Source organism: Ambystoma mexicanum, chromosome 1p (assembly GCF_040938575.1).
Source record: "Ambystoma mexicanum isolate Mex_15411 chromosome 1p, UKY_AmexF1_1, whole genome shotgun sequence".
Taxonomy (NCBI): Eukaryota; Metazoa; Chordata; class Amphibia; order Caudata; family Ambystomatidae; genus Ambystoma; species Ambystoma mexicanum.
The window spans coordinates 607,380,440-607,398,398 of NC_090921.1; the positions used below are offsets into that span (position 1 = coordinate 607,380,440).

General features: G+C 45.7%; 1 protein-coding gene across 1 annotated transcript in view; it reads left to right on the forward strand.

The window, feature by feature from the left end:
• Window positions 1-17,959, forward strand: part of NDUFA11 (NADH:ubiquinone oxidoreductase subunit A11) — a 102,244-nt gene that overhangs the window by 51,014 nt on the left and 33,271 nt on the right. Inside the window, exon 3 of the mRNA XM_069649590.1 lies at window positions 10,245-10,367. Coding sequence (XP_069505691.1) covers window positions 10,245-10,367 — 123 coding nt within the window. The remainder of the gene's footprint in view (window positions 1-10,244; window positions 10,368-17,959) is intronic.

The following is a 17,959-nucleotide window of genomic DNA, read 5'->3' on the forward strand; positions in this document are numbered from 1 at the left end:
TTTCTACAGACTTGTGTTCTTATTCTCTATATATATTATTCTCTTATATACTAACCCGGTGGTGAAGAGACATTTTGCTGGCTTGACACCCTCTACCCTCTGGTTCGTAGTCCGCACCCGCCTTGGGACCTAAATGTCCTGACGGCGCTGTGCCAAAAACCTTTTGAGCCAATGGCTACGGTTGACCTCAAGTACGTGTCCTGGAAAGTGTCCTTTCTGGTCGCCGTTACGTCAGCAAGGAGAGTGAGTGAGCTCCAGACATTGTCGGTGGAGCATCCTTTCTTGGTCTTTCACAAGGACAAGGTAGTCCTTCGGACAAACCCGACTTTCCTACCGAAGGTAGTGACCGAATTCCATCTGAATCAGTAATCTCCCTTCCGGTCTTTTTTCCGAACCCTGACTAAGAGGCTGAAAGGGTTCTACACTGTCTGGACGTCCGAAGAGCTCTTAGGTTCTACCTGGACAGGACTTCTGAGTTTCGGAGTTCTTAACTTTTTGTGACCTTCAGTAACCCTCAGGGCAGGCCGTCGTCTAAGGCATCTATTTCCAGACTGATTGCCGCCTGTATCACGGAGTCTTTCACCGTCCAAAAGCTGAAACCTCCTAAAGGTATCCATGCACACTTGGTGCGGGGCAAGGCAGCCGCGGTTGCTTTTCAGAAATATGTTCCCTGGGAGTCCATCGCTAAAGCAGCTACTTGGGCCTCCCCATCTGCTTTCTGTAAGCATTACTGCCTCGATATGAGCTCTAGAACGGACACTCAGTTTGGTCAGGCTGTGCTAAAGAACCTGTTTGAGTAAGGGGTATTTCCATCCACCCATAGTTCCTGTAAGGAGTGCTTGGGAATCTCCCACAAGTATGGAGGAAAGGGGATGGGACGTAGGAGTATTACCAGGTTACTCACCGTAGTTACCACCTTACTCCTAGTCCATAGTCCCCTTTCCTCCATACGCCCGCCCGCCGTCCCCTCTAATAAGGTTCCTCTGTTCTTGCTAATGGGTCTTGGACCCTGCGATAGAAAAGGACTGATGGGCGATGCGTGTGGTGGAGCCAAGGTGGGCGGGATTATGGCCGCGTGCCGGGCCCCGCGCAGGGAAGAGAGGAGGGACACATTTTTGAAAAAAATGTGGATGCTTTTTACAAAGTGCTCCGGTCCCGTCCCACAGGACGGAGAGATGTCCCACAAGTATGGCGGAAAGGGGACTATGGACTAGGAGTAAGGTGGTCACTACGGTGAGTAACCTGGTAATTTTTCCTTTACGTGTTTTTGCAAGACAAAACGTACTGTGGTGATAAAAATAATGGTGTGTAACATGTAAACCACCGGTTGTAGGTCAAAGGATCGAATCAAAAGGATCTAAATACAATGGGGTCGAATCAAAAGGACCGAAAACAAAAGGGTCTACTTTTTTTTTTTTTTTTGGGGGGGAGGGGGTGCCCCCCCAACCCCTGTTTTTGGTGTAAAAATCCTTTTTTTTTTTTTTTTTTTTTTCCTTATGCGGAAACCCAAAAAAAATACATTTTAAAAAAACAAATTCGACCCTTTTTGTTTTAGGTCCTATTGACTCGACCCTATTGCATTCAGTCCTTTTGCATTCGATCCTTAGACCGGACATCTAAACAACCCACATTTGGAGCACTTCAGTGCTTGTAAATGATGCTTCCTTATAAACCAAATAGGTTATAAATCAAATATAAGCGTATTAGACATAGAACAACATTATTGAATCTATGCAAGTGTTATGTGACCTAACATAGGTCATGCTGCTGACCAGACGTGACCAATCCTGGGTCTACATCAGGGTATTGTTACCTCTGTGTATTGTGGACTCTACAGGCAGTTTGTTGCTGGGTATGTAGATGTTTCAGATGAAATTGGGGGCACCTTCTTCTGGGTCTTGGATTGTGTCTCTCTGGGGAAAGAGCACACAGTAGTACTTAGTGTGGTAGGAGCTAAAAGGGCAAACTTGGGTGTAGGCTTGTGGAAGGGTAGGGGAAGTACGTAAAATCAACTAAAATGGGGGAATTGTTTCCTGCTGGGTCATCGCTGACATTGTTAGTACACCCCGAGGTTGGCAGGGTTTGAAGTGGAGAATTCTGTGTGGTGATACAGGCTGTCAAGGAGCAGTTGATGCTGTACTTAGAAGAGCTTCAGGAGACATCAATGTGGGAGAGGTTTTGTAAAGTGACAGAAAAAGAAGCGCTATAGTTGTAACGCAGGTGCCTGAAGATGTTGTGGCAAAGAGTTGTTGAGGACAGTCAACAGCGGTATCATGAGGCAGCATGGTTGAAAGTCCAAATGCGTGTACCTGTAAGCTTGTAAGGCACACTGGTGTTAGATGCCGTGGAACAGGGGTCTGTGGTGCCCTGGATCTAGAGGGATCTGGAGCCGAGGTCCACTGGAGAGGAGAATGGCAGTGGTTAAAAGCAGAGCAGTGCGGCTGGAAGAGCAACGCAAGAAGGAGCAAGGTTTCTACCTGCTAAGGACTTTGATGGTGGGTGGCGGCAACGCGTTTGTTGCTGTCTGCGTCCATAGTACGACCAGGACAACTGACTTAACATAGATGGGTTCACGCATGCGCTCCAAGGTAGTGATCCCTGAGCGATGGAGGGGTGCATGCGCAACCAGAATCTGAGCGGTGTTGTGTTTGGAGGATACCATGGCAACCAGTCAGTGTTAGTGATATCCAGGGTGTGGAGCTCGGGCTCACGGAAGACATGATCGCGTTGTGTGTGTACTGTGTCCAACATAATAAAAATAGTATTGTCAGGGCCGCGATGTAGCCGCTCTCACCATCAGGGCGGTTTGGTGTTAGGGAGCTTCTGGGGCAACCGGCTAGTGACGTGTTAGCCCGGAACTTGCTGTGATGTAAGACGGCAAAGAGGGCATGACCGCGGTGGAAGCTCGCTGCGACTGACATGTCTGGGGACTGCCAGTGGACAGGTAATAGAGAAGTCGCTGGCTGGTGATCGATGTAGTTAAGCCTGCAAAATGTCTGGCAGGCAAAGGTAGTGTTCAGATATATGGGCTCACTGATTTAGCCCCGTTGAGTCCTGTGCTAACCGATTGCAATTTGAATTGAACATCCACCACGCTTCCTTGTGGTTGAGAGCATTGCTGACATTTGTGTTTTCTACTTTATCTACCCCCCACCAGCTGATGTCATCTTGGCTGTGTTTGTGTTCGATAAAGTGGTAGACCAAGGGGCAGCTACAGTCTTGCACCGTTCCCCATTCTTGTTGACTTGCCTAGTGGTTTGGCCCACATATCTGAGGCCGCAAGGGTACTCTATGATGTAAATGACATTCATGGTTTTACAATTGGAAACATGTCTCAGGGTCCAGTCTTACTTGCTACTTCAAAGCTTTTGGTTTTCCTGGTGAATTTGCACACAGATCAAGTTCTGCAGGGATGGTGTCCTGAGATGTCTCCAAGGTTCCAGAACGTGGTTCTGGTAGGTTTCTTGATGAGCCTGGCATGGGTAAGGTACTCATTGAGATTTATTTATCTTTTCAGAGCCATTCCAGTTGAATAAACAGCCAAAATGTCTTGATGATCTGTTTAATCTTGGTCGTATCAGGGCCAATGTTTGATGGCAAGTTTGTATTTTAATTTCCTGTGTTACACATTTTTCAAAGGTGGTTATGGCAGATGCAGTCTGATTTTCTTTAGGGGAAAAAAGATTTAGTTCTGAGGCCAGTGTCCTGTGGCTGAGTATTGTTTGAATCTTTGAAGTATGATTTCAAGCGTATCTTCGGAAGAAACATTTCATCTCATTATCTAGATTGAACCAATGAGTTGAATTGGTTGGTACAAAGGAGAGCCCTTTGGTTAGTACAGAGAGTTTGTTTTTCAATGGATAGATTGAGGCCTGGGAGGTTTATTTTATTTATGTTTGCACTTATTTACAACGCACATAACCTGTAGGTATCTAGGTGCTAGTTTCATTGTGGAAGGGCAGGTTATTTTATAACTCGCTCTAAAAAAAAATAAAAAAAGTGCGGGTCCAGGATTCAAACCCGTGTTAGCTTAGCGTTGTCTTGCTTCCAAGACCTGCGTGTTGCCACAGAGCCATCCTCCTGTCCTCAGGTTGAAGATCGGAATCTCATTCATATTTAATGCCTCTGTTGGGGTGTCGTTGTCTCCAGCTCGGGTAGCTGAACATTTATATTGGCGCGGGACCCCAGGGTGTTCCTCTGGGTAAAAAAGGCAGTGGGGGTCTCTGGTATGCTTTTGGTCCATAATTGATGTAATAGTCATCGGGACCCAAGTCTGAACTTGAGGTGTCAGAAATCGTGACCCATCTTTTTTCTTTGTCTTGCGCCCCCCTATGATGTTTTGTGTCTTTTCTTTGTTGTCATTATGTTCTGCTGCTAGGTAGGGGTACACATTTTCTATCTTAATGTCTTTGGCTATATCTTTGTTTCTTCTCGAGAGCGACAGCCATGAACTGGTCCATGGTTGTATTGATCTCTAAGTTTTTCTTGTGTGTTGTCAAGCAAAGTGTTGTTAATAAACGTATCCTCTTCTTTAATTTGTATGTGGATAATTTGGGCCGTTGCTATCGTGAGGATCATTAGGTCCCTGCTGCATTTCGTAGCAATCTGGCTAAAACCCAGCATTTACTCCTTGTCTTCTAGAAAGAGTGCCAGTTCAATCCGTATAGTGAGGCAAACGGGGTCTAGGTTTGTCTTCAGATATTCCCTTAGAAAATAGCCATGTACTTCCTTTTCTGAAACATTTCTTTTGAGTTTCAGTAATTCATCGCCTGATGTTGTCTATGTTCTGTTTATGCCCTGCATTTTGAGCGTCTGGCCTCCTTATAATGTCGTTGATCTGGTCTTCAGTGAGGCTAAGAGTCTGTTCCATATTTGGTAAATTGGAAACCGTGTAATGGGGAAGAAGGTGGTTCAGGAGCCTGTGGTGTGTAGTGAAGTGGGATGGAGGTACTGTGTGGTCCAAACCACCCTAGGGTGGAGCTAACTGGGGACAGTGATGCTGTACAATGGTCAGTACGGTTTATTAGACCGTATCATGTGCATTTGAGTTGTTTGCTAGTTGGTTTAAGGACCCTATTACAGAAAGCGCTGTATTTAAAGCATAGAAAACTAGAAGGGTGCCCCTGCATGGAAGGTCTGAGGGCTGAACAAAGATATGAAACGCAAAAAGTCCTGCCACTTGACACAGGTCGGCTCCAATAGCTTGACACATTTATTTTGATGAAGGGTAATGGAGGATCTTGACAGCACTATACCTGAATAACTGGAACTGTCCAAGTGCCACTGAAACCCTAGTCCGTCCCAATACACCTCCATCTGGCCAGTCACTGGAAAGAGTACCGATTTAGAGGGGTTCATTTTTAATCCAGACATCCAAAATAATGGGTGCCAGGTTAACCGCAGGGTCTGAGACATATGTCATCTGCATAAAGTGAGATTGCAAGTTTGTGAGTAAACAGTTGGACCCCAGTGTGGATATGTCGGTCCCTGATCAATTCAGCAAGAGTCCCTATAGCTAAAGTGAAAAAACGGAGGGGACGGCCCTGCTTTGTGCCCCTACCCATCTTAATCGGCCCATAGAGTTGCCTGTTAATACGCAGGCGCGTCACCGGGTTAGTATACAGCAAGGACACCAAGGATATGCATTCTTCCCCTGCCCCCTCCAACTCCAGCAATGTGAAGAGAAAGGGCCACTCCACGAGTCGAATGCCTTCTCGGTGCCCAATAAGGCGGCAACTGTAGATCAATTGCTGAAAAAAGGCTGAACATCCTGCGTAGGAAGTGGTCCTCCAGGTATGAAACCTGCCTGATCTTCCATAACACATTTGGCCATAAGAGGAGGGTAATCTAGAGGCCAACATTTTTGCAAGGATTTTCTTCTCTAAATTGATAATGGCCTGTAAGAGGATCATTCTTCAGCTGCTTTCCCTGATTTCTAGAAGCAAAGTGACCACCGCCTCCCTCTTTTTCTCCGGCAACATCCCATCCAGCAGTGCCTGTTGAAATACCTGCAGAAGTTATGGTGCAAGACTCGCTGAGAAAGCCTTCTGGAAATCGGCCGAGAAGTCTTCTGGACCTGGGGCTTTACCCGCAGGTAGTGAGCGTATGGCACCCTGAATCTCTTGAAGGGTAATGGGGCTACCCATCCATTCCTGCTGCGCATGGTCAAACCAGTAAAGTGCCAACTGATCAGGGAACCCCTCCAGTGATCCCCAGGAGACTGTAATGTGGGAGGAATAAAGAATTGTGTAAAATTCTTGGGAGGTCTGAGTAATCTCCCTAACAGTGTGTTTTAAAACCCCTGATTCGTCTCTGATGACTGGAATTTGGGGGCTTCGACCTTTATCACATGAGCCGGTAAACTGTCTGGGCGTACTGCCAGACTCGCATCTGCCTGTTCCAAAACTTTGTCCCTATGAGCCGGTTTGCGGAAGGTTTCTAGTTCCTATGCAACTGGACTTTCAGAGCAGGGTCCGCAGAGTGGTTCAATGCCGCTTCTATCTCTCGAATGTGCCAGCTCCGCTCTGATTGTCTTAAGCACGCAGGATTCTTTTGCTATGCATACCTCTTGGATAATGCATTTAAATGCTCCCACAGAACTGAATCAGAGGCTACAGAACTATTTTCCTTTATAAAAAGTCAGTGATGCTCCCCTGGATGGCCCCTCTAAACACCACATCAGCCTGGCTTTAATTATTAAATATCCAGGAGCCCCCGTAACACGCTTATCCAGGTACTGCCACCCTAATAGTCACTGGTTCGTGATCAGAACACTTGTGGGCCAATATTATCCCATTCGTGACCCAACCAGTTCCCTTATCGGAAACTAGAAAAAAGTCAAACTGGCATGCCGAGTTCTAAACGTATATTCCCTCTCACCATGGTGGCGCTCCCTCCAGATATAACTTGTTTCACAAGTGGAGCAAATGTGTTGCAACTTCTAAGTAGTTCTAGAAACCGGTCTGAGCGTTCCACCCATTCTATCAAGATCCATCACAAAGCCATATTCACCCAGGACATCACCTACCAATTATTCCATGAGGCCTGAGTCCACCGCCATCGGGACCCTCCCAGGGCCACTTCTCGAGGTCAACAGTGTTTCATCCTCATCCAGCCTACCAGCAAACCCGCCGCCAGCGACTGCACACAATGTTCTAATTTCCCAGGCACCGTCTCTGGCTGAGGGTAGCCCCCCACCCCCAGTCATGGTACCTCGGGTGCCAAATATGCCCCAAAGCAGAAATTGGGAGCATTGTAGCAAGGCCTGTGTGCCAGCAACTGGTAGTGCCCAACCCCCCAGCACTGCTCGCCTAGCACACACGTTGCCTCACCAGTTCATTTATGAAATTTCCTAGGATGTTTGGGTATCAATAAGCAACCCCTATGGGTGAAGAACGTGTGTCCGTGGGGTCCAGTATTTGCTATGACCATCTTCACGCAACCGCTCCCCCGCCGGGTAAATCAGGTCTCTCTGCTTCCCATGTACACAGAACTGCCGGATGACCGATCCTAGCAGGAGAGCACCACTGGGCAGTGTTCAGAGGCCCACCTCCAACCGCGACCAACACACTACAGTATGACCTCAAGTGCCCCCACCCTGCTCCTGATGGCATTCCTCACAGCTAGTATTCTCTGCCCGACTGCCCTCTGCAGCCGCAGACCCAGCAATCCACTGTGGACTCTGCCGGGGTCAGCTGCGACTGTCGCACCGTGCTGGCAGGCGTCCACAATGCTGGATGGGCCTTGCCACCAGAGTGGAGGAGAAAATTCACTGTCGCTAAGCGGCAGGGACCCTCACGCTGCAGTTCCGCAGTCCACCATGGCAGCAAGCCCAGGATATTGTCTGGATTTACAACAGGCTAGAAGGGAGCTTGCATGAATGCTGAATCATGGCGGGGCTCAAGAGTGGACCCCTCCCAGATTATTTTTTAATTTATTGTGTTGGTACACGGAATCTGGGCAAGGGAGCCATTCCCTGAAACTGAATATTGTCCATTAGAAACCTTTTCATTGGATTTGAACTTTGTGTTTGATTTGAACATTTGTGCACTTGGAGAATCAAGAGACGGTACCCTTTACACCTTTTTAAGTTCGTTTTAGAGTACCGCAGGTGAGCCGTGAGGCCAGAATAGTATTCTGGACACAGGACATACTTTTTGTTTGGACGCGTTGACAAATGACGGACCCATTAGTTTTGGTTGAGGTAGTGAAAATGCCTTCTAGATTAGGGTTAGAGAGACATTTTTCAAACCCCATTTGATTTGATAGGTTTGTAGCCACAAACATATCTCCTCTGTGTCTCATTCCTGGCTCCTCACACTTCAAATACCACTCTGATACCCTCTCTGCTGTTATTTTCTCCTCCCTCCTTTCTACTACTCGTCTCCTGGCTACTACTACACCTCTGAGCTTACCAACATTCTTGCTCTGCTACCGCCTCCCTACTACCACCTCAACGTTTTGCGACTACCTCTCCCTCTATCTCTACCTGTGGTGTTCCCCAGGGGTCTAACCTCTCTCCCTGGCTGTTCAACAGATACTTGGCACTTCTTGCCCACCGCATTGCCGCACTCTGCCCCAACTTCCAGTGCTATGCAGATGACGCCCAGCTAATCTTTAGGCTACCCTCAGCCACCTCTTCGCCCTTTCTCCGCCCTCTCTCATCTCTGACTGTCTGCAATCCAGGAGTGGTGTGCCCCCAATGATCTCTGCCTTAATGCCAGAAAGACTGAGATGCTCCTCATCGGCACACCCGCTCCCTCCTTTCTGTCGCTCTGGCCGGCTTCTCTCAGCCCTCTTCCTGCTCCTACCTGTGAGGCTAAAAACCTCGGGGTCATCTTCGATTCCACACTCTCCTTCTCTCCTCACATCGACCAGCTGCACCTCCTCAAAGGTATTCTTCCTTTCCTCTCCTCCCCCCAGAAGCTCACTGTCTCCAGAGCTCTGGTTCTCCCTAGGCTGGACTACTGCAACAGCCTCTTTCTAAATCTACCTGCCTCTTCTCTCCGCCCTCTGCAAGTTATCCAAAACAGGACTGTGAGACTTGCCTTTGGCTTTAAGCCCAGGTATTGTATCTCTCCAGGACGGCATTCTCTGCACTGGCTCCCAGTGGCTGCTAGGATTAAGTTCAAAACCCTCTGCATTGTCCACAAGGCCTTGGGCCTCAATACCTTCAACTCTCTTCCTTAATATCTTCCTTCTTGAACTCTTTGCTAGAAGGGGGCGGGGGTTGGGACATGGAGGATCCTATAAAATAGAAGGGTGGAATAGGTACGAGAAAGGGGGGGGGGGGAGTACTGCATCTCGCCATCGGTTGCCTCACCACCCCCACCCCACTCCCCAAAGAACCCTCACCTAGGTGATCCTCCCACACTGGTTCACACCCAGGGTCTGGATCCAAAGATGATGGCTGTGCCCTGTACACCTCCCCAGGGAGATGTCCATGGGGTCTAGTAGGGGAGACACCCTTTGGTGTCTCACAACACTTAAAGAGCCGGGGAAAGGTGATGCTTAATGCACACAAAAATGAAGTCCTATTAGGAGTGAACATTAAAACACAGTACCTGTCCAGTTGGGTCATAAGGAGCCATGACAGAGCAATGGCAAGATGGGAGCAGTAGGGGAGAAAATGTTAAGGTGCACTTTCCAAGAACGTAGTAGATGGCATCTTCTGCCTAATGAGCACACTTTATAAGTGCAAATGCAGTAAATTGGTTTACTCTGATCCTGTGCATTATAAGTCGCAGGACATTAAGTCGTAATCATGCCAAAGCTTGGTTCAATTTTAAGTTCTGTAGGGCTGGGTGATGTGGACCAAAAGTCAAATATCGATATTTTTGGGCTATATCTCGATATTCGTTTGTGTTAAATCCTAGCCGCCAACTACATGCGAGATGTCGCAAACACCTTCTTATTTATAGCACATTGATCAAATGCAAATACAGGGTTCCTCTGAATAACCACAGCTTTAATATCAAAATGTAAATGCAAAATTGTTTGTGTGTATATATAATTATGTATATATCTTGATGTTGTCATATCCTATATCGATATTGAAAATATATCTGTATATCACCAAAACTCAATTGTTTGACTTCCCAGGTATATTCCCATTACTGTTGTGTTAAGGTATCCGGTCACAGGTCTGTTCTTCATTGATTTCTTTTTGCTTCCTCATTGAGTGGGTTTTATTGTGTCTAATTTGATTATGCTGTTTCACTGCTGCTGTGCATCTCTCCCTACAGCCACATTAGGAGCAATTTTTGGCATGACCACCTGCCTCACTGCACAGATCCGTGAGAAGCCAAATGAACCACTGAATTATTTTGTTGGCGGGTGCGCATCTGGAGTCTTCCTCGGAGTGAGAAGTAAGCTGCATCATTTCCTAAAGAATGGCAAATGTCATACTTGAGTTTATTACAGCAGGAAAGCACATGCATCCTAAATTCTCAGTGTTGCACTGTTTTGTTAGACATACTGTCATATGAAGGTTTAACCAGAGTTCATAGTGTGGGCCTTGGGTTAGGAATAGTACTGGCACATACTGGCTATGTGATTCTACTGTGACCTTCCCTGTACTTAGTACCTTGTATGCACTTTCCAGTCAGCTAACCTTCAGAATGGCCTACCTGGCTAAGTATACCCCTAGGGCACAATTGAAATCTCCATATCTGGGTACACACATTTAATAACTCCCAGTTTTCTGGTGGTATTCGAGCTGGGAAATTGAGGGACGTTAAGACTGCATAGATCGAGCAAGATTCCATTCCAACTGATTTGAACTCGGTTGGTGGGTGGAATTGATGATGCAGTGGGGTGTCTCATAGAGACAGTGTTCTTTTAGGAGATGCCTTTCCCAGGTTGGAAAGGGTATCCCTTACATCAAGTCCTGAACAGTTTGATATATTTGGTAAATCATTTGGAATGGAACTTGGGACCCTTGGGATGAATACTGATATTTATGTGTTTCTAATGCGCTGGAAGCCTGCAGACATCAGGGCGCGACAGACGCAAAGGGACGAACAAATGGAACAGGACAGATTTGATGGCAACTGGGCATATTGTGGTCTCGAGTCATAAGTAGAGGAATGGAATTCCAGAATTCAGTTGCTTTAACCTGGAAGATTTACCCAGTCCTTTTTCTCTTTTGAACCTAGGACAGATAATCAGCCCTTTAGTTGAGGAATACAGTACTCAGGCCGGACAGTACTGTGGGACCAGTGTCTTTAACTAGGAGGGGGGCATATCCGTGCACACATTTGTGAATGATGGTAGCCAAGAGTAGCCAATGAAAGGGGGGTGAGGGATGACATGCTCCCACCTGGGAAGATTAATGTGCACAGCACTGTTCTGCAGCACTTGACACTTACTAAGATTTTTGGAAGAAGCTCCCATCAACAAGCAGTTGCAATAATCCAGCAAGGACTGTAGCTCGGGCGATCGTTCCAGTATTGTCTTTGGAGATAAATGGCTGTATATTTTTTAGAAGGTGTAAAGTGTGATTACAGCTCTTTGTCAATAGGTCGACATGTGCATCTGAATTTAGAGGCCTCTGAACAAATGCCCAAGGTTTTCACCCTGCTGAGGACAGGGAAGCTACTTCTACCAATTTGAAAGCTGGAATATGCCGGGCATAAATTAGCTTGTGCTGCCTTCGGACCAAAGATTAATAATGCAGTCTTATTGCAGTTTAAACAGAGCCAGTTGGATGACATCCAGTCGTTAATTTGGTAGTAGATGGTAGACCAAGCAGCAGAGTCGGCCAAGTAATCTCTTATAGCCTCTATGACCAGCTGAAAATAACCTGCATAGATAATGAAGCACACCCCAAGATTATGTAAGAGGGTACAGAGAGGCCGCATCTCCAGGTTGAATAAGATAGGCGATAGACGGGCCCCCTACGGCACTCCGCACCTAATGGGTTTAGTGGAAGAGGTTGCCTGGCCCCCCTCGATGCGAGATTCGCGGTCTGGCAGATCTTTCTATCACATCTTTTGCAAAACCTCATATTTGTCCTATGGGCAAATACATCTGGGAAGCCTTGGGTTCCACGTGGATAGCCATCCCATCCAAAGATCCTCAGGTCCTGAAACCATCTCATGTTCATGGAGTAGTCCCAGCCTTCAGAGGCCGCTTGGCGAACCAGAAAGTCCCTGCAACATGTCCACACTCTCAGGAGTAGGTAACGGTTTACTGTAAAAAGAAATAAATAAATGTGAGGGAAGACACAATCTGGCATATTCTAGATTCTCTAATGATTTCGATTTTGACCAATGCCATGCTCCAATAGTGGCTGAAGGACGTTAACACAAACCTATCTGTCAATAGTCTTATGAAGCCTTAGATGGAGACAGTCAGCGGATTTGCACACAACGATTTTGCTTCATTGCCAGATGAACTCCCTGAACTGTTGTGTCCATATCAGTGAGGTGTGCTTAGCAGATAACTTTGAGAAAATTGACTTGACGATTTGTTGTGAGGGGTCAGAATGCGAGACGGACACGAGGTGTAATTTTCTCAGTGTTTACCATTTTATTTAAAATTAAAGAGGGGTGAAAGAAACTCCTATCTGTCCCTATCCCAAAGAGAGTGCCCCTACCTTGCAAACTAAATACTAAAGAAATATGACCTAGTGTAAATATGTGTTTTTAGTTCAGCAAAACAGCGTAAAAGTTCTAACTTATAATTCCACCCCCAAAGTACAACTTGTGACCAGGGAAGTCCTTTGCAAAGCTTTTGATTCAACAAAGTACTATTCAGTTTACCACAAAAAAAGGCTTTTTCATCCAAGACGTCTTTCCACCATGTCTTTTGCAAAAACACTTGTTCACAACCCAAAGCAATGGGTTTCTTCCACTTGATAAAGTAAACGCAAGAACATCCTAATTGTTCTTCCAGTTGAACACTTTTGTCAAGATAGCACAAGAAATGTCTTTTTTCAGGATGACTGAGTCAACAATTTCTTTTCATAACACTTTTTCACAACCACGTTTCTTCAAAACAATCTTTCTTTCCTGATGTACTCTCCTGTAAGGAAGAAACTCCTACAGCTACAATTGGTCTCGGTCATTGGCAATGTTTGTGCCAAGGTTCTCCATGCCAGTATCCTACGTGATTTGAGTTGAACAATGTCTGCCCTTCTTTATAGTCTCTTGACTCTTGGCAATGTGTGTTACAGGTTTCCCTAAACTGCAGGGTTTTAGGGGAGCTACGAACTATTTAGCTCCTGTGTCTAGCCTAGTAGAGGCTGGTTGGGTTTAAACCAAGAGCTACCTGGAACTACTTCTGGCTCCTGAGGCCAAATGGTGCCTTACAAACATGCATATCACACATTAACTTTGTTATCATGTTAATAAGTAAGAATTGGAACACATCTAGTACACCTCGAAACATATTGGATCATAAATAATGGGCAAAAAGTTAAAGTGTACAACTTATGTGGCAGTGAGATTTACAGTGCGCTGGAGACTCGCTCCTGGTTCCCCAGAGGTAGCTCCTACCTACTGGGTGCTGTCAGACACCTAGGAGCTAGTTTTGGCTCCTGCTCCCAAATCTCAATTTCGATACATGAAACTGGCATCTCAAGAAAGGAGAATTGCACCCAAGTTGCCTCTTTACTGCTCCTTTATAGATTCTTGGCTGTTGGCAATGTGGGTTACAGGTTTCCCCAAGTTGATGTTTCATACAAGGAGGATTTACCTTTGCTGCCTCTTTACTCTACTTGTATACAAAGTTATTTGCATAATGTCCTGCTCGGAGTGCCCCGGGGTTACCTTTTCCTTCAGGCCAACTCACCGGTCTTTGAAATCTCTGCGTTATTCCCTGCTGCTGTGGCGGACCTTTTGCGATCTGCCCAAACCGTTGACGGCTCGCGCATAGATTAATAGTTCTGCATGGCTCTACTCCGGAGCTCCACAGGCTCCGTTGGGTCTCTGCGTCCACCCGCACCCCTTGGCTACTCACTTTGGGTTGGCAGCACATCTCCACACAGCTTCTGCTTCCTGCTATGAATACTCTGCAAAACCGCATGCCTTCTTTTCCCACATCGGTTTCAGCTGGCGCATTCCTTCTGCAACAACCACAAAGCTTTGAACTGCTTCTGCGTCTACTACTCCTTCCCACAGCTGTGGTTCATTCTCAAGTTTAAATGTCCACTTCGGATCCTTACTAACTCTGGGTTCCTATTCCTCGTGCTGCTACCACAGGCATTATGGATCCTGAATAGCAGTTTTAGTTCTTTTACATTAATTTAGTTTTGACTGCTTTGTGAACTGAGAGTTATCAGAGTTAGGAGATATATAAACAGCTAGTGATTTAACATTGGGGGTTAGTACTTCTACCCAAAACAGAATTATGATAATTAGAGGATGTCCCATTTGATTCATGGACTCCTAAGGGATGAACCTGATTCTGTCAGTATAACATTTCATAGAATGATCTTTTGGGTAGTTTCGTGGGAGGGGCTTGTGCAGTGACGGCATGCCATTGGGTATCTGGGAATTGAAGGGTCCTCATAAGAAGACAACTACTGCGTCTCTCCCAAAGGAGTCGCCACTTCCCCGTGATGGCCATCTCCTCCCATGTAATCCTCCCTCATAATGCCACCTCCACGGTTAGGATCAGGTAGTTGTGAGGAGAATTTAGGCTGGGGTTCTGTGATGACTCCACAGGATTCACAATGTGAACTTCTTGTGATTGTAGAGAAGACATTTTTGATAGTGTTGTCTGTTCGTAAGAATTGATGCAATCACACTGTGTGAGACTACACAACACTTATCTACTTGGAATTAGGTAACCCAACTTTTGGTATAGGTCTGTACTACACATGCTGGTAGTGTGACTGACAGGCCTATCTCACGAGGGGTAAATGAGAGCTGTACAATTGAAATCCGTAAATACAAGTAACTTATTATACTCAAGGTTTCAGTTATAAATAGTTATTTAAAACTTCAATGTTAAATAAGTGTTCTTTAAATTCCTGTAACAATGTGAATATACTTTAAAATTACTTTTCAGAAAGGATATGCTTCTTGCGCAATTACTACACCCTGAGGTGACTTCAATCACAAGAATAGTAATGGCATTTATATATCATGCTAGTTATACTAGAGGTTGATTCTGAGGTTGAAATAAGGAAATGTTTAGGGAAGGAAAAGGTTAAACAGGTTCTCAGTAAATGTGAGGACAACTAAATCTTCCAATGAAATCTAGACCAGCCCTTCCCAGCAGTAACCGTCTACAACAAGTTACCACCTATGAGGGACAAACAATATCAAAGTCAGTGGACTAGAAGAGTCTTTAGGGAGCCAGGATAGCCAATGTCAAATGGAAAGCAGTCTATGGAACCAAGGCACTTCTTATATCAGAAAAAGTATTGCACAACTTTAGAGAGTTTGTGGTAAATCACTTGTAGGGTCACAAGCTGTATGTGGAAAAAGAGTTGGACTCAAGGACTCAAACTCTAAAAGTAAGCCAATGCAATTCCCAACTGAAAAACTCACAGCTAAAAAGGCAATGAGGAAGTACCCCAATCCTAAACGGTTCCTCTGGTTTGAAGAAGTGTGGTCCAGCTGGATTCTGTCTTGCTACAGCGTTGCAGACCCTTGTTTCTGAGCCTCAGTCGTGGGGACAAGAGGGATGAATTCTGGACGCCTTCGTTGGCAGCTACGGTCTCTTTTTGGTCCAGCGGCACTTTGCGGTTTCAGCGCTTAGCAAACCGCACCGTCGTGGATCTCGAATACCGGTTTGGCTTCCTTCACTCCTTGGGTCCTGCACTCTAGTGAGGGGACTTTAGCTCTGGTCGTCCTGCTTCTGGAGGGTCTTCTGGCGCTTCTAGCCAGATTTGTTGTTTGCATCAGACGTTTTACTCGACTACAGATTACTCCAGGCATTCGGTTCTTGCAGCAACAAAGAAATACAGCCAGTCTGGGAAGATGGTCCAGTGGAGTTTGTCTCGGGGTTAGCTGGTCCCGCTAACCCAAGGGGAGAAGTTGTCCCTTCCGGAGCTTCTGTCAAAATCAGCTAAGCAGCAGCGCTTCACTGGTCAATTCAAAGGTCCAGGAGAATGCAGCAAGCTTGGTTCACAGTTTCTTCGTCGGGTGTTTCTCCCAGTGGTCGACTCTACCTCTAGTCCTAAAACCCTTGCCTTTTTAAGCAGGTTTCACCCATCCATGCACAGCTCAGTCTATCAATCGCACAGCAGGGTGGCTGTCCTGAAAGGACATCCAGCCAATCAGGACTGGTTACATTCAGGCATTCGTAGAGACAACGAGAGGAGTTTCGTGACCCTCCCTCACATTCTGTCCGTCCAGACACGCTGGAGCCAAGGACGGGCTTCAAGGCTGAAGTCCGCCAAAGGCAAGACAAACCAAGGACTTGAATCTGTCTCTGCGCAGAGTAAAACCCAAGAAAGATTTCACAATTTGAAAATGGCAAAAAAGAAGACTGGGGGCCATTTTGATGAAATGGGCACCCATGAATGCTGTACTGCAGCTGAGGGTTCAGCCGGCGGCAGAAAAGCACAATGGTAGGAAAATTTAAGGCACTGCCACCAGCCATGTAATATAGTGAGGGCAACCTAAAAATGTTAAATGAGAATGTAAGATGAGGGGCTACTAGGTACCCCCCCCTGCACTCAACCTAAGATGGTGTGTGGGACCTAAAAAGAGAAACGGTAAGTAAAGCCAATTTCCCTTTACTATTCTTGGGAACTGTAGTTCACTCAAAAAAGGGTATTTAAACCTTGTGAGAAATCTGCAGGAATTGTCTGTGATGCTGCCCTGAATGTGCTGTGTGTCATCAAAGAAAAAGTAGATGCCTATGGAGTTTGTTGGACTCCAAAAACAGTGAAAACACATAATCAAAATCAGGTCAAAACACGATTGTGAGGAAAAAAATCTCACTTCAGGGTAAAAAAAGTCCTAAATCGAGCAAAATAGCTGGGGGTCTCTAAGGGTGAAGGGAATTAGCACAGAAATGAGAATTCTCCATTGTCAGCATGACAAACTTCATAAATACGGACTAAATTATACAATTCTGGGTCGTTTTTTCTGTAACTTAGATATGCTTGCTGAGAAGACATGCTTGATACTTTATCAGCATCCCCCGGTTGGTTTATTTTGGAATTTCTTTAAAGCTATTAAAACACTGTTTTATTTCATTTATATCTTCTACATAATTACAAACAAAACATCCATCAACATACACGGAATAAAAATGCAATAGTAATTTTCTTTAAAAAAGCAAAAAATGCTATTACAGTGATAATGACCTAATCCACAGAACTCCCATCGGTCTAGGCAGCACAGTTTAATCTAAATATGAAGGTGAATGGGAAGCCAGTTTAAAGGTAGCAGAAATTGATTGATATGATTATATTTCACGCACCCACTACCAACCGTGCCACTGTTCAGAAAACAGATTTCAAGGGTGCAACAGTGGAACCATGTAGACCTGTTTAAGAGCACATTTCGGTCCATGATCCATCCTTGAATTATAGACAGTCTGAAACTATGAGAAATGGTTTGATGCCTCTTAGTAAACATAAAGGAAACCATTCTGAGAGAGTGGAGATGGAAATTCAGAGAAGACTCTAAAGTCGATTCTAAGGAATAGACTGAAGAAAGCAGAGTGGGAGACATTCCCAAGAATAAACAAGCTAACCAAGATTAAACTGATGAATGAGGTAGAATGTGAAGCACTTTTGTGAGGATTTAACCTTAAGGGATGTATGAGTGTCTGGTGTACAATGGCACCCAGATAGTAACCCAGATGGAGGACGTCTGCCAACAAAGACAACTTTGCCCATAATTGGGGGTTGTCGGCGTACTGGTGAATGGCGATGCCTGAGACCTCAAGCAGTTCTTCCGACCGCTCTCTGTTGAGGTTGATTAACATGGGTACGGTATCGACACCTGTGGAATGCCCATGTAACAGGAATGGTGGGTGAAGGACTCTCCTG